The 22,611-nt window shown below is 49.6% G+C and overlaps 1 protein-coding gene across 2 annotated transcripts in view; it reads right to left on the reverse strand.

The window, feature by feature from the left end:
• The window catches only part of TRIOBP (TRIO and F-actin binding protein), a 525,566-nt gene that overhangs the window by 117,012 nt on the left and 385,943 nt on the right, over window positions 1-22,611 (reverse strand). For both annotated transcript variants that reach the window (XM_086962950.1, XM_086962956.1), the window contains 3 exons: window positions 16,163-16,219; window positions 15,879-15,947; window positions 15,634-15,723 (listed from right to left, as the gene is read on the reverse strand). In XM_086962950.1, the coding sequence (XP_086819076.1) occupies window positions 15,634-15,723; window positions 15,879-15,947; window positions 16,163-16,219 (216 nt within the window). The remainder of the gene's footprint in view (window positions 1-15,633; window positions 15,724-15,878; window positions 15,948-16,162; window positions 16,220-22,611) is intronic.

Below are 22,611 nucleotides of genomic sequence, written 5' to 3' on the forward strand. Positions count from 1 at the left end.
CACTAAGCGTTCCAATTACTGACCGCAGGTTGGCCAAAGAAAACAATCTCGGATTTATCAGAGTTGCATTTAAGCGGATTAGCCTTAATCCACTCAAAAACCTTAGAGACAAACCCCGATACTAACACCAAAGAAGTCTGATCCTTTTTCGCAGGTGAAAATCAGTTGAGTATCGTCTGCGTAGGACATGATCTTTGCACCATTTGCCTTTCGCTATGTGCGCCAGGAGGGACAAGTACAAATTGAAAAGAGTAGGGTTAAGAATAGAGCCCTGGGGAACTCGAAACCCCATGGCTGACATAAGGGCTGAAAAAGGGGAAAGCCATACCTCTTGACTTCTGTCTTGCAGGAAAGTGTCAATACTGTCACGCCTATTCCCAGATTCCTCAATCTGTCAATTAGTCTCTCATGCAGGACAGTATCAAATGCTGCAGACAGATCGAGCAATATCAGGACAGCCCTTCCACCCTGATCCAGTATTCCTCTAATACACTCTGTTACTTCCAAAAGGGTAGTCTCAGTGCTAAAGTTGGCCCTAAAGCCAGATTGGGAAGGGTGCAACAGATTATAGCTCTCTGCATGGTTTGAAATAACTATCACCATATTTTTCCAGAACTGTAGAACGAGCCGGAAGAAGAGATATCAGCCTATAGTTGGCTGGATCAGTTTGATCGGCCAAGGTTTTTTTTTGTGTTGTGTTTTTTTTTTTATAGAGTGGAAGGATTTTGGCCTGTGTTCGAAATTGGATTTTTGGCAGGCTAAGGCATGTGCCAAAGCCAGGCAGAAACCACTACTCTAGTCAGGATAAGGGAGTTACACTCCTAAAGTAAACACTACTGACCCCCTTGGTAGCTTGGCACGAGCAGTCAGGCTTATCTTAGAGGCAGTGTGTAATGCATTTGCACGTAACCAACAGTAATTCAGTGTAAGCACTACAAAAGGACACCACACCAGTTTAGAAAAATGAGCAATATTTTTTATATACTTAAGACAAGACCAAAAACACAAAATCCACAATACAGTGCTTAAAAATCTGTTCTCAAAATACGCTTTAAAAACAGTTCCTTGATATCAATAACTCAGTCCATGGGCTATCACGGCGTCTTGAGCAAACAAATCCAAACCGTTCTGGCTGACAGCGGCGTCGTGGGCCAGCTACGGTGTCGGGAAGACCCGCAAACAGTACCTTTTAGAAATGCAGGGCGTCAATGACCTCTTGTTGAGCTTCCGAAAACACGGCGTCCGTAGGCGTCGGTTCTGTAGTCATAGGGGTCCTCGAAGTCACATACGTTGCAGGTCGATCTCCTCTCCGTCAGGAGCGCAGGCATTGGCAGGCTTCGTTGCTGCGGTGCGAAGTACAGTGTGAGCAGCAGCATCAGAAGGCGTCGTCAGTGAGACCAGGGTTGCGGTGCAAGATGAAGGCGGCGCTCGTCCCGGTGCTGGCAGGTCACGGTGCAATCAGCGTTGTTGTTGTTGATGAAGCGCTGTTGTCAGCTGACGAACTAGAGTCGAAGGAGCCGGTAGGCCAAGGCTGGGGTGTGGGATGAGGGCGGTGCGTCGTGTAACTTTACGAGCAGTGCCCTCGAACCACGGTGCAAGCAGCGGAATCCATTTCGGAGTGGAGCGGCATAATCGGGGAGGCCAAGGAGTCGTCGTGAAGTGAGGCGGTGCGGATTGCGGTGCCTACAGGTCACTGTGCGAGCAGCGTCTCAGTGGCAGCGTCAGCAGGCGTCGGTGAGATCAGGGTCGCGGTGCAGCGTTGCGGTGGTACCTTCAGGACACAGAGTCGGCAACTGCATCGTAGACGTCATCGGGTTTCTTTTCTTCTGTTGCAGCACAAAACACACAGTCGCCAGTGCTGAGGGAAAAAGAGCTTGAAGTCTTTGCTGTTCCTGAGACTTTTTGAACATGGGGCAAGCTCTACCTCAAGCCCTTGGAGAAACTCACAAAAGTAGATTGCAGAAAGGTCAGTCCAGTCCTTCAACTGCCGAAGGCAGAAGCATCCACTGCAGGCCAACACAGCAAAGCACACAACAAAGCGGTAGTTCCTCCTCACAGCTTCTCCAGCTCTTTTTGATCGAAAAGAGTTCTAAAGTTCATGAGTCTGGGCCCCAGTATTTGCATCCAAAAATCCTTGGATCCTCTAGGCCATGGGTACTCACAAACTTCCTCTCGGGGGCCACATTTACAGTGTGGTTTGTGTCCGAGGGCCGCACCAGTGGGGGCGGGGTCACTGGGAAAGGGAGAGGGGGCGGGGCTAGAGCAAAAAAATAAAAACTGACCATGAGGTTGATCACTGGTCTCTGCAGCAGACACCTTTGTCCACTGAGCCACCAGACCCGGCATACACACACCTCTCTCGCTCTCTCCGTCTCCCTCTACCTCTCCCTCTCAGTCTCAGTCTCTCTCTCTCCGTCTCCTTTTCCCTCCTTCACTCTGTCTCCCGCACTGTCTCCCTCTCCTTCCCTCTCCCTCCCCCCTCCCTTCCTCTCCATCTCCTTCCTCCTTCCTCCCTCCCCCCTCCTTTTCTCTCCCTCTTTCCCTCCCTGTCTCCCTTTCCCTCCCTCCCTCTCCCTTTCCCTCCCTCCCTCTCCCTTTCCCTCCCTCTCCCTACCCCCTCTGTCTCCCTCCCCCTCAGTCTCCCTCCCCCTCAGTCTCCCTCTCCTTCCCTCCCCCTCAGTCTCCCTCTCCCTCAGTCTCCCTTTCCCTCCCTCCCCCTCAGTCTCCCTTTCCCTCCCTCCTCGTGTCTCCCTTTCCCTCCCTCCCCCTGTGTCTCCCTTTCCCTCCCTCCCCCTGTGTCTCCCTTTCCCTCCCTCCCCCTGTGTCTCCCTTTCCCTCCCTCCCCCTGTGTCTCCCTTTCCCTCCCTCCCCCTGTGTCTCTCTCCCTTTCCCTCCCTCCCCCTCAGTCTCCCTTTCCCTCCCTCCTCGTGTCTCCCTTTCCCTCCCTCCCCCTGTGTCTCCCTTTCCCTCCCTCCCCCTGTGTCTCCCTTTCCCTCCCTCCCCCTGTGTCTCCCTTTCCCTCCCTCCCCCTGTGTCTCCCTTTCCCTCCCTCCCCCTGTGTCTCCCTTTCCCTCCCTCCCCCTTAGTCTCCCTTTCCCTCCCTCCCCAGTCTCCATTTCCCTCCCTCCCTCTGTCTCCCTTTCCCTTACTCCCTCTATTTCCATCCCTTCCTCTCACTCTCTCTCCCTCTCCCTCCCTTTCCCTCCCTCCCCCTCTCCGTCTCCCTCTGTCGCCCTCTCCCCCCTCACTATCACGCTCCCTCCCTTTTCCTCCCTCCCTCTCCCCCTTCTCCCTCCCTCTCTCTTTCCCTCCCTCCCCCTCCGTCTCCGTCTTCCTCTGTCTACTTTTCCTTCCCTCCCTCCCTCTGTCTACTTTTCCTTCCCTCCCTCCCTCTTTCCCTCCCTCCCCATGTCTCTCTTTCCCTCCCTCCCCCTGTCTCCTTCTCCCGGTCTTCTTTTCCTTCCCTCCCTCACTCTGCCTCACTCCTCCTTCCCTCTCACTCTGTCTCCCACACTGTCTCCCTTTCCCTCCCTCCATTTCCCTCCCTCACTCGCTCTCCCTCCGTCTCCCTTTCCCTCCCTCCCTCTCCATCCCTCTCCCTGTCTCCCTCACTTTCCCTCCCTCCCCCTCTGTCTTCCTCTCCCACTCCCTCTGCCTCACTCACTCACCCTCTCTCCCTCCGTCTCCCTCCGTCTCTCCCTCCCCCTCCGTCTCTCCCTCCCCCTCCGTCTCCCTCCGTCTCCCTCTCCCTCCGTCTCCCTCCTTCCCTCTCCCTGTCTCCTTTTCCTCCCTCCTTGCACTCCCTCTCCCCGTCTCCTTTTCTCTCCCTCTGTCTCCCGCTTTCCCTCCTCAGTTTCCCTCTCTCTCCTTTTCCTTCCCTCTCTCACACTCCCTCCCTTTCCCTCCCTCTTTCCTTCCCTCACTCTCCCTCTGTCTGTTTCCCTCCCTCTCCCTCCATTTCTCTCCCTCTGTCTGTTTCCCTCCCTCTCCCTCCATTTCTCTCCCTCTGTCTGTTTCCCTCCCTCCATTTCCCTCCCTCACACTCTCTCTCCCTCTACCTCCCTCCCTCTCCCTACCTACCTCCCTCTCCCTACCTACCTCCCTCCCTACCTACCTCCATCCCTCCCCCTACCTCCCTCTCTCCCTCCCTCCTACCTCCCTCCCTTCCTCCTACCTCCCTCTCCCTACCTCCCTCCCTCCCCCTCCCTCTCCCTACCTCCCTCTCCCTACCTCCCTCTCCCTCCCTCCCTCTCCCTACCTCTCCCTCCCTACCTCCCTCTCCCTCCCTCCCTACCTCTCCCTCCCTCCCTCTACCTCCCTCCCTCCCTCTCCCTACCTCCCTCCCTCCCTCTCCCTACCTCCCTCTCTCCCTCTCCCTACCTCCCTCTCTCCCTCTCCCTACCTACCTACCTCCCTCTCCCTACCTACCTCTCCCTCCCCCTACCTACCTCTCCCTCCCTCCCCCTACCTCCCTCCCCCTACCTCCCGCCCTCCCCCTACCTCCCTCCCTCTCCCTACCTCCCTCCCTCTCCCTACCTCCCTCCCTCCCTCTACCTCCCTCCCTCCCCCTCCCTCCCTCCCTCTCCCTACCTTCCTCCCTCTCCCTACCTTCCTCCCTCTCCCTACCTCCCTCCTCCTCCCTCTCCCTACCTCCCTCCCCCTCCCTCTACCTACCTCCCTCTCCCTCTACCTACCTCTCCCTACCTACCTCCCTCTCCCTACCTCCCTCTCCCTCTACCTACCTCTCCCTACCTACCTCCCTCTCCCTACCTCCCTCTCCCTACCTCCCTCCCCCTACCTCCCTCCCCCTACCTACCTCCCTCCCTCCCCCTACCTACCTCCCTCCCCCTACCTCCCTCCCTCTCCCTACCTCCCTCCCTCCTCTCCCTACCTCCCTCCCTCCTCTCCCTACCTCCCTCCCTCCTCTCCCTACCTCCCTCCCTCCTCTCCCTACCTCCCTCCCTCCTCTCCCTACCTCCCTCCCTCCTCTCCCTACCTCCCTCCCTCCCACCCTCCCTCCCTCCCCCTACCTCTCCCTACCTCTACCTCCCTCTACCTCCCTCCCTCCACCTCCCTCTCCCTACCTCTACCTCCCTCTCCCTACCTCTACCTCCCTCTCCCTACCTCTACCTCCCTCCCTCTCCCCACCTCCCTCCACCTCCCTCCCCCTACCTCCCTCTCCCTACCTACCACCCTCTCCCTCCCTACCACCCTCTCCCTCCCTACCACTCTCTCCCTCCCTACCACTCTCTCCCTCCCTACCACTCTCTCCCTACCTCACCCTCTCCCTACCTCACCCTCTCCCTACCTCACCCTCTCCCAACCTCACCCTCTCCCAACCTCACCCTCTCCCAACCTCACCCTCTCCCAACCTCACCCTCTCCCAACCTCACCCTCTCCCTACCTCACCCTCTCCCTACCTCACCCTCTCCCTACCTCACCCTCTCCCTACCTCACCCTCCCAGCCTCCCCGAGTTGCGCTGCTGGAACCGGCAATGTTTTCAGACACCCTAAAAAAAAAATTGAAAACACTGGTATGATGTCTGCAAGGTCTGCAGGCCGCCAAGGAAGGCTTGCCGGGCCGCTGGCGGGCAGTACTATGAGTACCCCTGCTCTAGGCAGAGTGTGTCTGCGCCCAGCCAGAACCAGTTCTGCCTTCTCTGGTGTGATTTCCTGGCAGGGGGTGGAGACAGCATTGTCAGAGGCAGACCAGTACCTTTGAGGTGCAAGGAAATCTCCTCCCTGTTCCCCCATCGCAGCCCAGGTCTATTCAGCCCTTTCCTGACCTACCTAGACTATCGGAAGCCTTCCTAGCCATCTGTCGTCCAAAACCCAGACAGGCAATCCACATTACAGCAGAGGCACACAGGATGACTGAGCAAGAAAATACCTACTTCCTAAAAGTGGTATTTTCAAACACAGAATGTAAAAATCACCTCGACTAAAAGATGCATTGTTTCCAGCTGAGTGGCACTTTACCACGAGAGAGTGAGAGTGAGAAGTTCAATACTTTATTAACTATGGCATTGAGCATAGATGCAAGAGAGGAGAGAGGAGTTCAATACTTTATTAACTATGGCATTGAGCATAGGTGCAAGGGAGGAGAGTAGTTTAGCTGGGCAGTCATCACTAGGAAAGCCGGACTTAAGACATTTAAGATAGTGGAACGAGTCGACATAGTATTTTAGGAAACTCCACCAACGTAGGGGGTCGGCTAAGAATTGGCCTGAGACGGAGATTGGTCTGACACTAGGTTCTCTTCCATAATTTCCTCTAAAGATTATTGAATTAAGGTAATCCTATAATGGAGGAACAGAGCAACCTGCTGTGTCCATTCCGCAGAGTGTGGGGATTCTTTCTTTATTGTCTCAGGAGAGGTGAAGGATTTCACTATATTAAAAATTACTTTCCCTTTATTTTGAGCTGTGTTGATCTTCGCTTGCATCTTAGCCTCTTTTACCATAAGGTAATGGTATTTCTGGGCACTCTTACAGATTTTACTAACATCCAATAGGTAGTGTTTGCGCCATTTTCTTTCTAGAACCCTGCAGGTTACTTTCAATTACTCTTAGTGGTTCATTAAACCAAGGAGCGGATGGGAGGGCGCTCCTAGAAGTCTGTGAGGACAGGGGAGCGGCCTTTTCCAAGCTGGACTTAAGCCAGCATTCTAGAGCGGTGATACCGCATTCAAGTTCACCGCCCAGTATAGGAACTGATGATTTCAAAGCCTCACTCAGCGAAGGCAAATATATTTTGTGAAAAGATCTATATTTCTTTTCTGTCCTAATAGGCCTAGGAGGGAAACCAAAGTCTGGATTAGGTATCTTAAAGTTGATGAGAAAATGGTCAGACCAAATGATGGGAAGCGGCAGATCAGTTGTTAATTCTGTGCTACAGAATATCTGATCGAGAGCATGTCCCAAATTATGGTGGGAGCAGCGATGGACGGTCAGATCGCATACCGCCCTTATTTCAAACAGGGAGATAGCATTAGGATCGGTGGATTTATCCATGTGTAGATTAAAATCACCCAGAAGAAGGAACTGATCATTTTTAATTGAAAGGGGGTGACAACTTTGTTCAGTGAAGACAAGAAATTGCCAAGAGCTCCAGGGGGGTCTCAGACAATGTAGTCTGCTGAGTAGCTGCTATGGATATCAGTGCTAAAGGGATAACATCATGCATCACCCCATTCATACAATCTGCATGGAATTCAACCTTTTTTTAATTCAAATCTTTTTTATTGAAGGATAAAGATGAAAATAATGACAATACAATAAATCTTCCAGGTATGTTGGATACAGTGTTGGTACAATGACACTTACAATAATCAAAAGCAAATTAAGGAGAGAAGATAAGAAAGAGGAGAGAGAAGAAAGAGAAGGAAAGGAGAGAGAGACAAGAGGGGAGAAGAGAGAGGACAGGTGCATCTGTAGGGCAATAGCAGTCGGTTTGCCCAGACCTGGTACGCTGTGCGTGTAGCAGAAAATATACAGTAAGCATACAGAAGCATACAGAAGCAAATATAAATTCACATCTAGATTCTATCTCACAAGGCTAGCTGTTATGATGTGTGTCATGGTTGTTCAAAGTGAGAGGATGACGCATCCAAGGACGACCAGAGTTTGTTGTTTGAAGGTTTCCAAGTGGCTGATTGTAGCGCAGGATTGTCTGCCCCTCTTAAAAATGCAAGCCATTCTAGCCACATTTTGAAGTTGACTTCAGCAAAATTTTTCCATTTGTAGAGTATGACCTTGCACGCCAATGTCAACATAATATCAAGCAATTGTCTGTCATGAACGTCTAGTAAGTGTGCTTCCAGAGGACCTAAAATGACATATATAAATTCCTGGATAGGTGTGATTCCAAGCACTTGTTGAATATATGTAAATATTTTATTCCAAAATGGTCGCAATAAGGAACAATTAAAAAGCATGTGTGCCAAGTCGCCAGGTGCTTCCTGGCAGTTCCAACATGTAGGCGTATCCCTTAGTTTACATTTGAACAATTTCTGGGGGGTCCAGAACACTCTGTTTAACAACATATATTTCGTTTGACATAGGATCGGGGATATCTTGTTTGTCAGTGAGGTGCTGTGTATCACATCCCAGTCTAATGCAATCCTGTGGAGTTAGGCTCCGATTCCCACTTACTTTCGGACATCCTATGTGGTTTCTTGGGTAGGGGGAGGAGTAGTTTATAAATTCTGGATACAAAATGATCAGCATGGCACAGTATCCGGAGACGGGTCACCAGCCAGGGCAAGTCTGTATATAGGGGATACTTGGCGATAGCTGCTTTCAGTTTCAGGAACTGGTAGAATTCAATTGGTGGTAAGTCAAATTTCTCTTGTAATGTCGAGAAGGGTAAGGGCCTGCCATTATCATAGAGGTCATTCACTATGTGTATATCTTTTCCAGCCCACAGTTCCCAGTGAAGGGTCTTCCTTTCAATCCGGAGCTTAGGGTTGTGCCATAATGAGAGTAGGGTGGATCTCTTAATCACCAAAGCAGTCTTATGGTACTGGTCAAGTCGGAGGAGTGCTCTTCTGGTATTTAGCATGATGTATTTAGAGTTGGAGCATACTACCCCGGGACTAACAAAGGGGCAGCGTAATTCCCCAGCATGCGTCTGTGGAGATCTATGCCACACAGCTATGTGGCCTTCTCCACACACATTATGACAGCATTAAGCTCCAAAGCTTTCTTCCCAGAGAGCTGCCAGCTGTCACAGAATTTTTGTAATGCCACTATGCTTTTTATCATCTTAAAGTCAAATACTCTGAAAATCGAATCCAAGTTGAGGATTCGGTGGAAAAAAAGGAGTATGCAAGTGTAGGCTAAAGATACCCTAACGATGGATCCTTTGCTAATAGTAAACAAGCATTGGCAAAGCCAATAGGTCTCGCCTAATACAAGAACTATTGACTTTGGCAATGTGTTTTTGCCATGTTGTACACCAGTGTGACTGCTGCTCAGCATGGCTTACATTTTATGGCATCGATTGTTGTGAAGTGGGAGAGGGGGGGGGGGGGGGGGGACTAGAGTGTCGTAGAGTGGATTTGTTGAGCAGAGTGGAGTAGAGTTCACTGGTTCATTGGCAGAGAGTGTCGTAGAGTGCAGTGTCGTAGAGTGGAGGTGGGTTAGAGTGGGGTGCATTGGAGTGCGTGGATTAGATTGTATTGGGGTGGGGTGGATTGGACTAGGGTGAGGTGGATTGGACTAGGGTGAGGTGAATTGGACTAGGGTGAGGTGAATTGGACTAGGGTGAGGTGAATTGGACTAGAGTGAGCGGGGTGGGTGGAGCGGACTAGAGCGGGGTGGGTGGAGCGGACTAGAGCGGGGTGGGTGGAGCGGACTAGAGCGGGGATGGACTAGACTAGAGTAAAGGGGTGGACTAGACTACAGTGAAGAGTGGAGTGGGGTGTGGTGTGGTGAACTGGACTGGGGTGTGGTGAACTGGACTAGAGTGAGCCGGGTGGGTGGAGCAGACTAGAGCCGGGTGGGTGGAGCAGACTAGAGCCCGGTGGGTGGAGCAGACTAGAGCCCGGGGGGTGGAGCGCGGACTAGAGCCCGGGGGGTGGAGCGCGGACTAGAGCCCGGGGGGTGGAGCGCGGACTAGAGCCCGGGGGGTGGAGCGCGGACTAGAGCCCGGGGGGTGGAGCGCGGATTAGAGCCCGGGGGGTGGAGCGCGGACTAGAGCCCGGGGGGTGGAGCGCGGACTAGAGCCCGGGGGGTGGAGCGGACTAGAGCCCGGGGGGTGGAGCGGACTAGAGCCCGGGGGGTGGAGCGGACTAGAGCCCGGGGGGTGGAGCGGACTAGAGCCCGGGGGGTGGAGCGGACTAGAGCCCGGGGGGTGGAGCGGACTAGAGCCCGGGGGGTGGAGCGGACTAGAGCCCGGGGGGTGGAGCGGACTAGAGCCCGGGGGGTGGAGCGGACTAGAACCAGCGGGGTGGAGCGGACTAGAGCCAGCGGGGTGGAGCGGACTAGAGCCAGCGGGGTGGAGCGGACTAGAGCCAGCGGGGTGGAGCGGACTAGAGCCAGCGGGGTGGAGCGGACTAGAGCCAGCGGGGTGGAGCGGACTAGAGCCAGCGGGGTGGAGCGGACTAGAGCCAGCGGGGTGGAGCGGACTAGAGCCAGCGGGGTGGAGCGGACTAGAGCCAGCAGGGTGGAGCGGACTAGAGCCAGCGGGGTGGAGCGGACTAGAGCCAGCGGGGTGGAGCGGACTAGAGTGGGGTGGGGTGGGGTGGGGTGTGGTGAACTGGACTGGGGTGTGGACGACTGGAGAAGGTGGGGGGTGAACTGGACTGGAGTAGGGTGTGGAGGACCGGAGTAGGGTTTGGAGGACCGGCGTAGGGTGTGGAGGACCGGCGTAGGGTGTGGAGGACCGGCGTAGGGTGTGGAGGACCGGCGTAGGGTGTGGAGGACCGGCGTAGGGTGTGGAGGACCGGCGTAGGGTGTGGAGGACCGGCGTAGGGTGTGGAGGACCGGCGTAGGGTGTGGAGGACCAGCGTAGGGTGTGGAGGACCGGCGTAGGGTGTGGAGGACCGGAGTAGGGTGTGGAGGACCGGAGTAGGGTGTGGAGGATATAGTGCGAAATTGACCTGAAGGTATCAGAGCGCTTCACACAAGCACAAGTTATGTTACACAAGGTCACATTCATTTTTGTTAGGCACTGGGAGAATAAGTGATTTGCCCAGAATCACAGGATGTTGAGCATCGTTGCAGAGGCTGGAACCCGGTACCCAAGATTTGAGATGGACCGCCCTAGCCAGTTAGGCCACATCCTCTCCCCATTAAAGTTTTCATGCACGCCTGTGAATTAAAAGCAAAAAAAAGAGGGAAGACTGGCGACAAACTAAATTATCACAAGGATTTTCAATCTCACACCCATCAAGCATACAGATGTGAAAAGTTTAATGTGTGGTCCAGTATCACGTATTCTCCCTGGTAACGTTTTGCATGTTACACATCCTTTAGCTAAAAAATGTGTTTGTTGTTTTACAGCTTTAGCACCATAGTGGAGTTACTTGAACCAAGTAACTTGCCTCATCACCCGGGAAAATCAAAGAGGTAGGACAACCAGCCGAGCACTTCACAAGACACACCAAACATTACTGGTCAGTATAGGGGTCAGACAACTCAATAAAAAGATGAATGACACCAAAACCAAGGAGAATATGAAGCTCTCTATGGCAATCTTTATGCAGCAATTGTTAATGTCTAACAGGAAAAAGATCAGCCAGCTGCAGAAACCTATAAAATAAATTAAAACATCAAATTATGTAAATAGGGAAATCTGTGCTGCTTTTTGCACATGTATTATGCTGAATAACTCATCTGCAAATAGACGGTATAAGGCCTGGTGGACCTGAGCAAATCTCTAGAACGATGCCACCTTTTCTCTGCATGATTCTTGCTGGGCAATATAAAACAGAGATTCCCTTGAACAAGGTCATGTACATAAGCACCATAAGTGGAAAAAAGCAATAACTATAACAAGTAAATCTAGAGTAAAAAACTGACAAAATGTATTGTATACAGTAAAATTAAAAAAGCAGAAAACATAGTAAGCTGCTTGACTGGGTACATTCCTCCAAAGCCTTCTTGTGCGAGGTGCAGACACAGTGCTGTGTCTGTGCAGAAGGAAACAGTGATGATTTCCCTGCAGAATATCGTTACGGGTTTTGGTATTCTCACGGTGGACATGTGGCTCCGTGACAGGTCTTTCGGTTGGCCATGCATGTGGTGAGAGTTCTCCATGTGGCCATTTGTGCTTCTACTGAAAGTAAGTTGTCATCAGAAGATTGTTTTCAATGAGATACCTGTCACCAGGAAAGAGCTGGGGGTAATCTGGAACTCCCACAGCCACAGTCCTGCACAAAAACACAACACGATTCAAAGTTGCTCACCCCAACAGGTGCATAAATAGGCATGGGGTTGCGGGGGTGTAGTACAACCTTAGAAAGAAACAACGTTTCCACGGATGGAATACCATGAGGTCAAATTGTCACTGCAGAGAGGAAGGAATAAGAGCACATCTGACATACTGTGTTGCCGAGTCAAAAAGCCTCAACAGGGAGTACGTCCTGCTCTCTCCTGGCAAAATGTGCAAGTAAGAGTGTCTGCTCTCAACAGCCATCTTATCTTGGGCCAGGTATAAGCAGTGGTGCCAGTCTCCTGTCACAGCAGCACCTCAAACTGGAGGCAGGGATCCTCGTGTTGGGCATATAGCTTGCTGGGCCTAGGCTCTCATCACACAAACATTCAACACTCTCCTCTTGCCCAGTCTTTCAGCAATGCAAGTTTCTCCTCAGTCCCCTGATTAAGATCAGGCTTGTGATGGGAGGATAGCCAATCTTCTCAATGATGCAATTCTGCTGTGACGCCGTTCAGAGCTTCAACTGGAAGTAAAGCAGAATAGGTTGCCCTGGTTCGCAGATGTCAATTTTTAATATAACTCAAATTAGGATTTTTTAATTTGATTTTTGGAGTACAGTAGAGGGGGTGGTGGTAAAGAGATGGGGCTGAGTTTGACAACTTGCACACTCACAACCAGAGCAGCTCCTGACGTTATAGGGTGATGCAACAGGGTTCAAGCCCATAAAGCCCACATCCGGAGATGGCAGTCAATTTTTCCTCAATTTCTTTTAGTTTCATTAAAAAAAAAAAAAAAATTAAGTAGAGCTAAATATAGCAAAAGTAGAAGGTAAAAAGAGTAATTTTGTAAGGGCTTTCAGAAGCATAAAGCTATCCTGGAAAAACGAAGGTGTGCTTTAATAAAAGGTGTTTAGACTTCCCAGATATTCTGTTTTAATGTAGGGTAATTTTATATTACTGATTAATAATCCTTACGACTCAGATACAGGACTGATGTGTATATCTATGCTCCTGGGTATCAGGAACAGATCCGCTGGGTTTTGGCTGACTGGAGCCACCTCAAAACCTTGGGACCCAGGTACGGAAGAAGGCCTACAGCCTCCTTAAATGCCCTTACTTGCTTCGGAGTCGAGCCGGGCCAGGGAATTAGGAGACAAATTGGAAGGAGAATCATAATATCAGAAGGATGGGAGATTGAGTTTGCTGCCTGGAAGAAACTAGGGAATTATGTGACTCCGAATAGTGGGAGAGGGCGGACAGAGAGGAGCAGTGTTAAGACTTCTTGTGTTGCTTTCATTTTTTTGGCTGTCTCGAAGATCTTGATTTTGATGATAAACATTCACAGGATCTGCCTTGGAAGCAAGAGCATGCTGTGCCCTTGACTTCAACAGTGACTTTAAACTTCCTGTGATTTTCCGGGAAGTACATCTTTAGACTTATAGTCTTGGATGGCCTTCAAGGTCACCCTAGCACACTTGTTGCATGACCCAAGTGGTGTTTGGAGCCAGACACCAGAGACCCACCCCGTTAGGATCCGTCACCGACATCTGTTTGTAGCTGAACTTGCACATTTTTAACACTCTCGCTTTAGTACGTGACATGGCCATAGCACAGTGGAAAAAAATTTTGAAAGAAATTCTGTCAAGTCTGACAAAGCTAGATAAGTGTGTGCTCGGATTTGTGTCAAAATATAGAAAGAAAGGAAATATCAGCAATGGGTGGTGGTCATGTAGGGGCCCAGACGTCACTCTCTAAACGGAAATAACAAGATGTGGACATGCATGACAACACCTACCACCACACAAGGGAATTGCTGAGAAAAATTTCTGAATCTAGTCTGGCACCTGGAGATATTCATATGGTGAGGTATCTGCATTTAGAACTATCCTTCAGAACAATGATTACTGCTCTATTTAATACTACTTGCAAGGTGTGAGGACTGTAGAAAATGGTATTGGATCAAGCGTCTACAACTATCAAATTATTACAATCAATAGAAATGATATACAAGCTAGAAACCCATAGCTGAATATGAAATATAACATTTCTGAATTCGTTTAAATAAGTGGTATGGTTAAACTTTCCTTCAATTGCATTGTCAAAGGTCCCATACACACTGCCATCGCCTGCGGAGATAGCCCAACCCTTAATATGCCCCTCCCCACACTCCTTGCTGAAATGATGCTCCCAGTCATGGCAGATAGCACAAACTTACCACAGAGTGCCCCAAGTTGGTGTGCAGGCAAAATGGGCATTCCAACAACTATAGATTTCGCTCCCAAAAAACTAACTACGTCCTGTCTCGAATTTGGAGATGGTGGTCACAAAAGCTAAAGTATTATCATTTTGGGCAGACTCAATCAGAAGCTGAATTGAGTACTCTCCTGGAGTCTAACTTGAATGACCAAAATAATCTCAAGAACATTTTTGGGGCACAGAATGAGCCTCCTAGTCAGGAAACATACCAGTGTGTCACAAAATAGTGGATCAGGAGCTGGGTGGCACAGTAAAATTTCACAAGGGACTGTTAAAACCATGAGAAGCAAATGTAGTCATAAAAGCAGTTCTCTTGTGCTACACACTGTGGTAGCGTGCCTTACACATACAAATGTGTGGCCAGAGTTTCAACCCACCTATTGCTGCCCATTTGAAACCCAGTTCAAGGGTTTTCCATTTCATTGAACTCAAAGTAAATGAGCTGTGAAAAGAGAACTTTCATGCTAGTTAAAAAGCGTTTGCAGTGAGTTTTAACCGCATCGCTGCTGCGGTTATTTTTGCGCTGTGCGGCTGTTTTCTAATAACCGCGTTACATGACGAGCTCATCTCGTCATCCGCACACGTCTCCCGTGGCTGATGACGAGCTCAGCTCGTCATCAGCATCGAAGGGGTTAAGCATTCAGACCTCTCATCTGGAAGGTTCTTGGGGGGTGGGGGCTAAAGGGTATCCAGGAAAGTGTGGAAACTTTTACTGGTAAATGTTTCAAAGAATAATTATTGTACCCACCAAATACCTACTTTCTTAAATGCATTTATTGATTTTTTTTTAACCAACCATCATCTTTGCATTGAGTTGGGCTTTTTTTCACTTAGCTTCAAGTGACATAATTCTTGTTTTATACTTCAGGTTATGTTGACAACTCCAAGGGGAGACTCATGTCAAGGGTATGGCTAGCATTTTACATGTTAAGTCACGGAGTGACCATTATATACTTCTGGTACTCAAAATAACTCTGTTAAATCCATTTGAGTGAAATTCTAAAGCCGGACTTGCATTTTAACGTGAGTGGAAGGTAAAAGATTGAGAGTTACACAACATTGATCCCTAACTGCATTGCATTTGATCAGCAGTGATCAGGGAACAGGGGAAGTGGATTGCAAAAAAGGCAGATACGCACATTCTTAAGGTTGGATGATGAATCAGGGACTTGGCCTAAACTCTTACACCAGCAGTGCGATTGTTACAGAACCTACTTGCCCCTCTGTGAAACAAAGTTATTTCCAGTGTAGGCCTACTTCGCAAAAAAGTGATAGGTGCTTGTACCACAGGCACAAGCTTGTAGCAGGTTTACAAATACCGATTAAAAATCACTGCAATTTTAGAGCGCATAACAGAGGGAGACCATGAACCCCCAACAGAATGGAAGTCCTGTGAATGAAACTAAGTCCTCATCCATCAAGACTTGACAAGACGCTCATGACAATAAAGAGAAAAGAGGAGGTGAAAGATCTGTAAAGGGAGGTAGATATTACTCACGCGGATCTGGAATCCATAGTTGCGCTGCACAGCAAACTCGGGTACATCTGTACAAGTCCGTAAGTCTATCTCCCCGTCCAGATCATCAGTCTACAAAGAGAGAGAACATGAAGCATAGGCGAGGAAAAAACAAACAAAACGTCCGTTTTATAGATGAGACAATCACTTCCCATCCAAGAAGGGTTGGATGCGAGTGAGGTGCAGTTACTTTCTCAGAAATAGGGACACTGTACAGCATCACTCACCTCTTCAGCGTTGGAGTCGCGGTAGTAGCGCAGACTGGTGTCAGTCAGCACAAACCAGTGCTTCTTAAACTGCAAAGACACGTGAAGCCACAATACATAAGCAATGCAAAGTGTACCATGTTCAATGCAAACTGTACACAAATCACTTTACTGGAAAACAGCACAAATTCCACGAACTGTCTCCAGAGAACAATAGCAGGGCCACTCCCTTCACAAACTATCAGGAACATGTCAAAATAAAAGTGAATTTCAACTCGTATACAAGGCAGTTACAGTGATCTTACCTCGCCATGTTCGTCCAGAAGGGACATCCAACCCTTCTTGAAGTTCAAGAGATCGGGCTGCGGAAAGAGTTAAAGAAAAATAGCTTAACATCACTTCTTTTAACAGAGGAAACGCGCAGGCAGAGCAAGCGGAGTACGGAGCACGGAGCAGACAAGGTGGAAAAAAACCTGGGGGGGGGGGGGTAGGGGGAAGAATCCTTGAGCGGAAGAGAGATGGGGGCAAATATGAAGTGTTGAGCTCTGAGAAGGGAAGACGGGAGGAAGGGTGAGAGTAGGAAGCGCTTGCGAGAGAGATGAAGAGCGGTGAAGAGAGAGAGCAGAAACTGCCCGGTGGAGGAATAATATGTCACACACTGTCCCAAACGCATACACCCCCAGTAGGCCTCACTACGGTAGGTTGTTCTGGCTCTGGGCGTCTTGACACCTCGAACTAAGAAGTCAGCCATGCAAGAAGGAGCTGGGCTGCCGCTCTCCCTCCTCCTGCCTCACCGGAGCGTCGTGTGTGGGTGCTGCCAACCTTGGGCGAGAGCACGACGTGTCTGGGCACTTCGCGGATTCGAGACGCCGTCAAGGTGTCGTTTGCCTTACGGCCTGTATAATCTGAGCGCCTCCTGCTTCCTCAGCTACGCTGCCAAGTTTCTCCATTATAATAACTTGTCATGCAGCCGCGTGCACCTGTTACGCCCCCACATAACTCCCCTCAGGGGCCCCATGTACCCGTTCGGGATGCCCCCTGCACTTCACCTCCACCAATGCCGGGGGTCCGGGTCGTCAACGCCCGCTCTTGACCACCGACGGACGCAGTGCCACCGGCGCCCACCCTGGCACGGTGCTCGGCAGCGGGAGACCGAGAAGGGCGCCCGTTGCCCGGGCAGCCATAGGAGGCTCGGGTTGCGGGGCTGACAGCCGGCGGATAGGCCGGGGGCCGCATCGAGTTACGCTGGTGAGGACGCAGCGCAGTGTGTGTGTGTGTGTGTGAGGGGAGGGCTCGAGCGCGGCAAATAACCCGATCCGTGTGTCATCTCCGCCCCACAACTATTGAAAACGCTTCGCTTACAAAGACGCCTCGCCATCTCATGCTATGCAAACAGAGGGTTTGTCCCGCCCAATTAATACACATAAGCTTTGAGAAACATTTCCTGCAAATACATCAACATCTCACACCAAGCACCTCTGTAGCCACAACCAGCAACTAATGTCCCAAAAGGGATAACCCATGGAGCTTCGTCCAAAATACGCATGTACAGAAGTGCAGCCACCACTACTGCCCCCCCACATCACAAGCTTTTGTAGGGCCTCGGTCTCTCCCCATTATTCCACTGCCTTCTCTCGCCCCCTAACTCTCCTATTCCTACCCATTTCCCCCCTACTTAATCCACTTTTTTTTACAACCTGAACTACTGATCAACTCTCCTTACCCTCTCCCCTCCCTCCCCTCTTCTCCTCTCCTCACCCCTTTCCGCTCTTCCCCTTTCCTCGTACCTTCAACTCTGTTCTTACACCTCCCATCTCTCTACAACCTTCACTCCCCCCTCCTATGCCTCACATTCCTGCCTCCCCCATTTGTAAATCCATCATCTTCTCTCCCACTGACCTTACACCTTCCATATCTCCACAACTTCCACTCCCCCCTATGCTTCACAACCCTCTTTCCCCTCTTGGTAATTCCTCCCTCTTGCCTCCCTTTGACCGCACAGTCCTTCATTCCTCCCACAACTTTCATTTAGCTCAACCCCCCCACTCTGCCTGGTGCCTGTATCCCTACACTTACCTTTCATTACCCATGGTACCTGGCCTGCACCCTCCCTCTTCTCCCCATTCCTGTGGCCTTCCTTTGACCTCCCTCCCTGTACAGACTTTTCTCCTCATCTCACCGTATCCATGGCCTTCCCATAACCCCCCCCTCACCATCTATTTCTACTTCTCAATTTTCTCCTCCTATGTATGATCTCTATTCTTCCCCTCTGCTCAACACCAGTAAAAATATCACTGTAATTCCATCAACTCCTTTCTATCACCATCTTTCCTCCCCTCAGACCTTTGCATCACATCTCTCTCCCCAGTCCCCCACAGCCCACTGTCCTCCTTCGCCTACATCACTTGCTCCCCCACCATCGACGTTCGCATTCCAACACTTTCTCCAGTCCCCCACTTCCCCCCGTTTTCCTTCGCCTAGGCCATGCCCTCCCTTAACCATTGAGCCACCCTTCACTCCGTGCTCAGCTCACCTCTCTCTGGAAACTAAACTGGATTCTCTAATCTCTTCCATTTCCCAGCTTGAAGCGTCCTTTTCACTCTTATGTGCTAAAATATCCCCCTCCCAGAATAACCGCTCTAGGAGTTCCTTGCTCCCGAGCCCCAATAAAGCTAACCACAGTCTGTTCTCCACAGACATTACCAACTTACTGGCTAGCTACAAGACTACCAACGTCAATTCCCCTCCACTCGCCTCACATAACAATTCTACTCAAACACAAACTGGAAATCTCTGACACTATCACCCACCACAATCTCGACATGCTCTCTATCACTGAGACCTGGTTTAATGACTCCTCTCACAATTCATTTGATCTTTTGATACCTACTGACTACTCTATCCTCAGAAACGCAGAGCAGACAAGATCGAGGGAGGTGTTGGATTATCTTCAGAAACTCCCTTCAAATCAAAGCCTTTCCCACCATCCTCTTTCGCACTTTTGAATGCCTTTCCCTAGAACTCCAAGTTATTCATGGCTCACCCTTCAGGTTCCATGCCACCTACCACCCGCCTGGTAATTGCTCTTCCTTCATGGAGAAACTCAGACTTCATTAGTGACCAATATTCACAAAGCGACAAGCAGATCTTCCTGGGTGATTTCAATCTCCACTGGGCCTCCGTGGAAGACTCGGCTGCCAACAAGCTTGCAACCTTTCTCTCAGCTAACAAGCTTGTCCAACACTGTTCAGAAATTACACATGCCAAGGGCTCAATTCTGGACCTTGTTATTTCTAAATCAGACCAGCTTACCATTGCTGCCCCCATCAGTGTAGACTGGTCAGGCCATTTCCTCATTCCCTTCTGTTTTCACCTCTCGCACATTATAACTCTTGGCCAACCTAAAAGAGCCTCTACTTGGTTCCGCAACACAAAAAACATTGATCTTGGGACTCATTGTGATTCTGCTATGCTTTCACTTACTAGTCTAGACCCCAATACGGATGTCAACGATCTCACTCCCCATTGCCTCTCAATCCTTGCAGTCGAAATCAACAAGGTTGCTCCACTCCAACGCAAAAGGAAAAGACCCACCCCATCAGCTCTTTAGTTCAATAAAGCTCTCTATGACTAAAGGAAAAACCGTAGAATCTTGGAGAAACATTGGAGACAATCTCCATCCACCTCCAACCTCTCTCTTTTACTTTCAGCAAGATTCAAATACCATAAGCACATCTTCCAGCAAAAAAAAAAATCACATTTCAGATCCCCCCTCGATTCAGCTAAAAACAGACACCAAAAACTTCACAACCTCATCAAAAACCCAAATTGTTCTCTCCGAACCATCAAACCTGAGAATGCTTCAAAGAAAGCAACTGAGTTCGCTATATTCTTTGATCAAAAGGTAAAATCTCTGGTGGAACAGGTCACCCACCATTGAGGAACGAAAATCCGTAGTCACTTGACAGAACTTTGCCGCCATCTCGGAAGATAATCTCCTCAAATGCATCTTCGAAACCAAACCCTCCAACCATTCTTCTGACTCCATAGCCAGTGTCATCGCCATTGATTTCTATACCAACACTCTCTCCTATTGGACCATGCTAGTTAATCTCTTCCTCAGTCAAAGATCCCTCCCAGTTGTCCTCAAAACAGGACAGGTTACCCCTCTTCTAAAAAAACCCTCTGCAGATGGAAACAACCTCAATAACTTCCGACCCATCACCAACCTCAATAACTTCCGACCCATCACCAATCTCCCCTTTCTTTCAAAGATCACAGAAAAATGCGTTGCAAAACAACTTTCCCAACACATTATGGACAATAATCTCCTGGACATGTTCCAGTCTGGCTTTATTCAAAATTGCAGCACTAAAACAGCCCTGCTGCGAGTGAACGATGATGCTATGCATACACTCGATTCAGGGGAATCGTGCCTTCTGATTCTTCTTGACCTCTCTGCAGCCTTTGGGACTGTTAATCGCAACACCCTCCTTAACACTCTTCATCAGAGAATGGGCGTGGAAGGCACAGTACTCAAATGGTTTGCCTGATTCCTCTCGGACAGATCCCAAATGATCAAGATTGCAAATAGTCTCTTGTCTCCACTGGTGGTTGGTCAAGGCGTCCCTCAAGGTTCTATTCTTGCTCCCACTCTGTTCAATCTTTATCTGGAACCATTAGGGAACCTCCTAAGCAAATCTGGAATCTTCTACCATCTCTATGCGGATGACACCCAAATCAACCTCAAGGTGTCTTCCTCTCATGATCTCTCACTACTCAACTCTACTCTCATCTCTATTCACAACTGGATGTTAGTTCACCAACTCATTCTCAATCCCTCTAAAACGGAATTCCTCCCCTTATCTAGCTCTTTCTCCCCGCCTCCTGTTCAATCCTGGATGGATCAGTTGAATTTACTCAACAGTAAACACGTCATTGTTGACCAGGCTAAATCCTTAGGTGTCATACTTGACAAAAGACTCAACCTAATCTCACACATCAACTCCATTGCCAAGAACGGCTTCTATGGGGGAATTTGTCGGTTCTTCCTGGAGAAGGACCTAAAAACCTTGGTCCAATCGCTAGTGCTCTCTAGACTGGATTATTGTAATGCTCTTCTGACTGGCCTTCTCAAATCTCATTTCTCCCCCCTCAAATCCGTCCTCCATTCAGCAGCTCGCTTCATTTCAGGGTCCAAACGAAGTGACCACATCACTCCTATCCTGTCTTCTCTCTGATGGCTTCCCATCGAGGCTAGAGCTATTTACAAAACGGCGTGCATCACCCACAAAGCTTTGCACTCTTCCTCCCCTCGCTATCTGGCGAATAAACTGAAATTGTCTGGAGGCTCAAGACCTTCTGGGAATGCGGAAAAGTTCCTGCTTGAGCCCCCCCTCATTCAAAAGGGAAAACATTATGGCGCAATCGTTCTCAGGTAATGCGGTGAGAATCTGGAATTCGCTTCCTCCTTTGCTCCGTGCCATTGCCTCTATCCAGATCTTCAAAGCGGACCTCAAATCTCTTCTATTCCAAAGACACTTTCAGAACTAATTCCCTCCTTCTCAGACCCCACCAGGAAGTTCTTTAGTGATTGTAAATTGGTCATATATATTTATATTTTTGTTTGTAAATTCTGTGCTTGCTGTGTTTGATCTTGTGTTACTTTTGCCTGTGTTGTTTTGATTCAATGGCCTGCTATTTTTTGCCAAGAAATTCATTAGTCATTGTAATTTTGTCATATATATTTATATTTTTGTTTGTACATTCTGTGCCTGCTGTGTTTGATATTGCGTTCCTTTTGCCTGCGTGGTTTTGATTCTTTCGGCTGCTATTTTTGTTTGTTTCATTATTGTAACAGTTCTCTCATGTAACGTAGCTGGTCCTATTGTACAGTGCTCCGACACCTTCTGCGCCTTATAAAAATGCATTAAATAAATAAATATTTGCATAAACGAAAAGATGTTACAGGGCAGTGCCAGCATATGGCGCCACCTAATGGTGACTGAGATTACCAGTCTCATCACGAATAGGTGAGTGGCACAACTACATGCAGAAGAATTGCGACAGGCTGCCAGAAGTGGACTGGTATGCATTTTTAACTTTCCATGTTTTCCTTAACTTCACATTTCCTTCTAAGAGCTGCGACATACAGACCAAGATTAAAACTTCAGAAATAAAAAATCTTCAGGGGGTGTTTGGGTCCCCCTTATAAATGTATTTTTTGATAAATAGTTGGGTACAGGGGCTTTCAGTCGGGTTTGGGCAGATGTCTGTCGGGTTTCACCAGGAATTTTTACATACACACGGACAAAAACGCACACACACCTCTCTCGCTCTCTGTTTTGAAAGTACTTAAAAATGTTCGTAATTGGGGAGGAGCCAAGATGGCGGACGGGACGGACGTTTGAGCTCCCGGCTCCGCAAGCCGTCCGGTCCCACTTCGATATCCTGACATTTATCCTCACCTACGCCGCCTTAAAATGAAGACATGAAAGCACTGATACCACTAGCGTTCTTTTGATACCTTTGCCGGCTGATTCGGTGGTAAACTCGCTGTGTTCGCCGACCTCCGGCGCTGCCTCTGAAACCTGTGCCGGTAGCCGCCGCTGGACGCCGCAGGACGTGGTCGGCAAGACGAGCTGGGGAAGTGCCGGTGTTTACGGGAGCGTGGCCGATTGCCGGGATGACCGGAGTTGACCCCTTCCATTGTGGTTAGACTCCCTTTTGTGTCAATGGAGGTACTGACGATGCT

This window comes from Lissotriton vulgaris, chromosome 1_1 (genome assembly GCF_964263255.1).
Source record: "Lissotriton vulgaris chromosome 1_1, aLisVul1.2, whole genome shotgun sequence".
Classification (NCBI taxonomy): Eukaryota; Metazoa; Chordata; class Amphibia; order Caudata; family Salamandridae; genus Lissotriton; species Lissotriton vulgaris.